The following is a 4816-nucleotide window of genomic DNA, read 5'->3' as shown; positions in this document are numbered from 1 at the left end:
AAAAAAAAAAAAAAATAAAAAGACAAAGAATATTGGTAAAAGCAAAAAAGGGGGGAGACATTTTTCCTTCTTTAATTTAACAAGTTTAAATAATTATCTCTTATTTTCTCTAATGGTAACGGTCCAAAGTAATTCTTTTAGTTTATTTCCTCTAATGGTAGAAATTAAAACAGTTCTCTCTTTTAGTTTATTTCCACTAATGGATACACCAACTGGAAGGTAGTTCTTTCAGTTATTAGTTTCACCGTTGGTGATACACTTGTAAAAGAAATTATCTGTTATTACCCGTTTTTCCGGTATATGGGTTCAATAAGTTTTAAAACAACAAATTCACCTAAAGTACCATTAACAGTTTACAATTTTGTAATATTTGAAAATGTTATTATGGGAGGGAAAACTTTTGAAATCCTAATGAAATCTAAATTTTATTTACATTCTCGGAAAGATTGAAATGATTTATTCTCAGTAATATATATATATATACATACATGCAAAATATTATCCTTAGATGTGAGTATCTCAAAACGAAAAAACAAAAGAAAAATTATATTTTCATTATCAATAAAATTCATTTACATACAATTGATTAACAATCTCAACGGTGTATAATTAAAAAAGAAAAAAACAATATAGGAAGAAATAACTTAAAACCTCATATAAAACGTATAAATTAAAACGTAGAACACAACAACCCCATAGCCATGTGAAATTAATGATCTTCCCTTATATCAAGTAGAATGAAATCGTTCGAAATGAATGTATATATATATATATATATGTGTCTATTAACGTTTCTAGGACAAGCAGTGAAGGATCTGTTAGTGGTGCACTTAGCAGGTGAAGCTAGCAAATTGGTAGTGTTTGCGGATTCGGAGATACGCGCTGTACCACTTCATCATTGCGATTCACCATTGGCTGGTAGTTGTGCAGCATGCGTAGCACTTCAAGATCCCCATTGCGCATGGGATGCTACGACAAATCTTTGCGTTGCTGTACCAACTAAACTTCATGATAGCGATGCCGAAAAGACCCTATTTCAAGATATCCTTATGGGAAAACACAAAGGCTGTGGTTACGAGCAAGGTAGGTTGGTTTATAGTATTTCTCTGATGTTATATTACAAGTGAAAACCCACCACCACCACCACTACTATTATTACTACTATTATTACTAGAACTTCCACCCCCTACCCAATTTCTTCTTTAAGCTTTCACGAATGAATTCCTCGAAAAATGGGAGGAAAAACCTGTTTTCCCACGCACTCTTTTTCTTTTCTTTTTTTTTACCCTCTCAAAAGTAATGACTCCTCTCTTTTCTTTTTATCTTTTATCTTCTTTCCCTTCTATGGGTTTTTTTTTTTTCATCTCTCTCTTTCTCTTTCTCGCTCTCAATATTTCTCTCTCTTGAAATACTTGATTTAACGCATCCTTGACTTCGAAGTAGAAACGACGAGACTTTCGAAAAATTTTCAAGTAGGACTCGACGTACAGTCGTTCGCAGAAATATTCGATACGATATAGTTTTATTTTCAAAAATTATCAGTCCGTTATTGTAATTTATACGATTAATTTTATTCTCTATTATAGATTGTGAAATAGAATATAATATGAGAGATGTATTGCAATGATATATATTATTAAAAATAAATATTCTTCAAATATTTGATAATTTTCTAAACTAATCTATAAAACACACAATTCTCTCTTTAACAATAAAAATAAACATTTAGCCAAAGGATTGATCTTTCCTTCAATATAAAATAAAAATAAAAATAAAAAAAAGAAAGGAAGGCAAAAGGAAACTTATCGGTTTCTCGAATACAACAGATAGTTTCATTTAAATAAACGGTGTCTATATAAAAATACACATACGTACAAAAAAAAAAAATAAAAATAAAATATATACATACATATATATATATATATACATATATATATAACTAAATGCAATACCGTATCTAAACATAATAAAATATAAAAGAGCATCTCGTCTGTCGGTATCAAAGATTCAAAGCCATTTGAAAAGCGCAAGGATCAGCTGAATCGATCGAAATGTTGCGCGTTCATCCGTAATCGTTCTACTATAATACATATATACACTAACATACGTACATAGATGCATAGATAGATAGATAGATCTATACTATACCCGTTAACACCAGGAATACTACTGTGTGTCTGTAACAGACAGTCAACTTTAGCGATATATCCCAACGGGGGATTCAACGAGGTATCTCGCGAACTTTCTTCTCGTCGTTCCACACAACCACCACCATCACATAGATTTAACTACCTTGCTTTTGCGAACCTTTAGCTTTCATCTTTCATACCCCAGGAAGCTTCAACTTCATCCTACTTTCACCTTTTTTTTCTTTTTTTTTATTTTCTTTCTCTCTTTCTCTTTATTCTCTTACTTCAGTATCCTTTTACCACAAAAATAAAAAGAAAAAAAAAAAAAAGAAAGAAAATCTACGTTAAACGTAAATCGTACTCAACGTTTTATAGTATATTTTCTTGGCATTATTATTATTATCATTTCAATATTATTTTTTATCTTTTTTCAAATTGTAATACGTTTGAAAAATAAGATATAAACGCGACACCTGTTAATATATAATATGTGTGTGTGTGTGTGTGATATGAATAGAATTATTATAATTTCATTTCTTATATGATGATATGTGCTTTTTTAACAAGTAGTAATATTACCCTAACGATAAGGATTTATTGCTACTTCCTTTGTCCTAATTTTCTGGTTGTTATTATATATATATTTTATGCTATTTCGCGAGATCCTTTTACGAGTCCTTATTCCTTGTTATTCTATTCTTTATCTTTCTCCTTTGTTTTATCTATCTTTCTCTATTCCTCTTTCTCTATCTTTTATATTCTTTTTTTCTTTCTTTCTTTCATATCATTTGTATCGCACGCTAAATCTTTGTACTAACTTTTTTTTTTTTTTTTAACAACACACAACGTTACTATCATTTGCTATGTTTCATTTTTGTCTCTTCGTCCTTATTCATTCCATTCGTGTTATATATTTTGTGGTGTTTAAAGTTATAACATTTATCATTTGTGATACGAATGGGGGAAATTATTTTTTACACGGTATATATATTATGTGAAAAGAAAGAATGAAATAGAAATACGTTTTAAAATTATAACGATTGATATCGTATATATTATATATAAATGGATTTTGATTCGATTAATTGTACGAAATAATTCAATGAAGTATTGTGACAAATGATTTTAAGGAAAATAATATTTTTTAAAAATGTATCGTGTAAAAAAGATAATTCTTTTTCCTTGTGTGTGTGTGTGTGTATATATATAATAATAATAATCAAGTTAAAGAAAAATTATTTATGTAATAAAATTAATATTGTCAAATTGATTTGTTATTTATCACAATGATCTCATTATATATCATAATATATTTTTCATATATATTATATAAACACATACATATATATATATATTTATACATACGTAAAAATGCATAAAATAATTGAACGTATGTGTAAAAATATGGGCTAGTTTGTTCGATTCGTTCGTTCGTTTATTTGTTTATTTGTTATACATTTTCTATATGTAATTAGTATATTATCTGTTATCATTGATCATCATTGTCATCGTGAAACTTGGTGAACGTTGCTTCAGAAATGGCGAAACCCATGCAACCAGCCGTACCGCCCGAAATTGGGCGCGGAGAACAACCCGACGAACGAGACAATGAAATTGTCATCGAGCTGGATCGAGAAAATCAGTACGGTCGTACACAACCAAGAGCTAACGAACCTCAAGGTAATCATTAAAGTCGCCACATTATTCACCAATGTGTCATTATATTATTCCATTTCCATTTATATTAAAAATGATTACTTTGAAATTATTTTCATAGATTTCAAAATGATTTTCTTCAAAACCAACCCCCTCTCTCTCTCTTCCTACCCATTTCAAATAAAACTTTAAAACTTTATTTTACTTTATCCCAATATTCCTACTTCCCCTTTAATCCCTTGCCACGTATTCTTTTAAAGTTATTATTATTATTATATTCGATTTTTCGTATAAGATAATGATCACATGGGGGAAAATCTAATGAAAATTATTTTCCCACGAGTAATATTATGGGGTTTTTTTTCTTCTTCTTGGCCGATTCTTTTTGATTTTTTTTTCTTTTTAATCTAACAATAAAAGAAAGTTAGATGTAAAAATCAAAATCAAGGTTTCGAATTACATTTATGTTTTAACGTTTTATTAATTATCGAGATGAAAAGCAGTTAAAGTTTAACAACCCTTTACCTTTTTACCCCACATTCGTTGTTCATTTATTTATGTTGTTTCGCATATAGAATCTTGTATTTTCATAATATCATAACGTACACGTATATACATATATATACAAGATTGCATACATTTAATACCATACTTAACATGTTTGTCGTAACTCGAGCATACCGTGAGAGACACACAGAGTGCGTAATCAACAAGCCTAATCCCAAGCGTGTCCTTTCTAACGCACAAGCCCGTTCTAACTTTTGCTTCGAAGGATCGTATCCCGCGGGCATCGTTGCACGTTCTATATATATATATACCATAGAACACCACTACCACCACCACCATTGACTTCCATCCTTTCGTTCTTTGTTTTTCCTATCTACCCTCTTCTTCTAATCCACGATATCGATTCGCGTTATCCTCGCTTCGATGTTTTCTCCTTATTTCCAACGTGTACGTGATATCTTATTTGAAGTCTCGTCTCTCTTTATATATATATATATATATATATATATATAAATATATATTAT

General features: G+C 29.7%; 1 protein-coding gene across 2 annotated transcripts in view; it reads left to right on the top strand.

Moving 5' to 3' along the window:
• Positions 1-4816, top strand: part of LOC106789343 (semaphorin-1A-like) — a 17695-nt gene that overhangs the window by 11823 nt on the left and 1056 nt on the right. The window contains exons 7-8 of one of the 2 annotated variants that reach the window (XM_014753478.1): positions 799-1083; positions 3666-3809. In XM_014753478.1, coding sequence (XP_014608964.1) covers positions 799-1083; positions 3666-3809 — 429 coding nt within the window. The remainder of the gene's footprint in view (positions 1-798; positions 1084-3665; positions 3810-4816) is intronic. The other variant, XM_014753479.1, reaches the window with a different exon arrangement.

The sequence above is a fragment of the Polistes canadensis genome, unplaced genomic scaffold (assembly GCF_001313835.1).
Source record: "Polistes canadensis isolate GaletaPanama2010 unplaced genomic scaffold, ASM131383v1 scaffold_179, whole genome shotgun sequence".
Lineage (NCBI taxonomy): Eukaryota > Metazoa > Arthropoda > Insecta > Hymenoptera > Vespidae > Polistes > Polistes canadensis.
The sequence above is the reverse complement of the archived record's forward strand: the minus strand, read 5'-3'. Positions and strand labels throughout refer to the sequence as shown.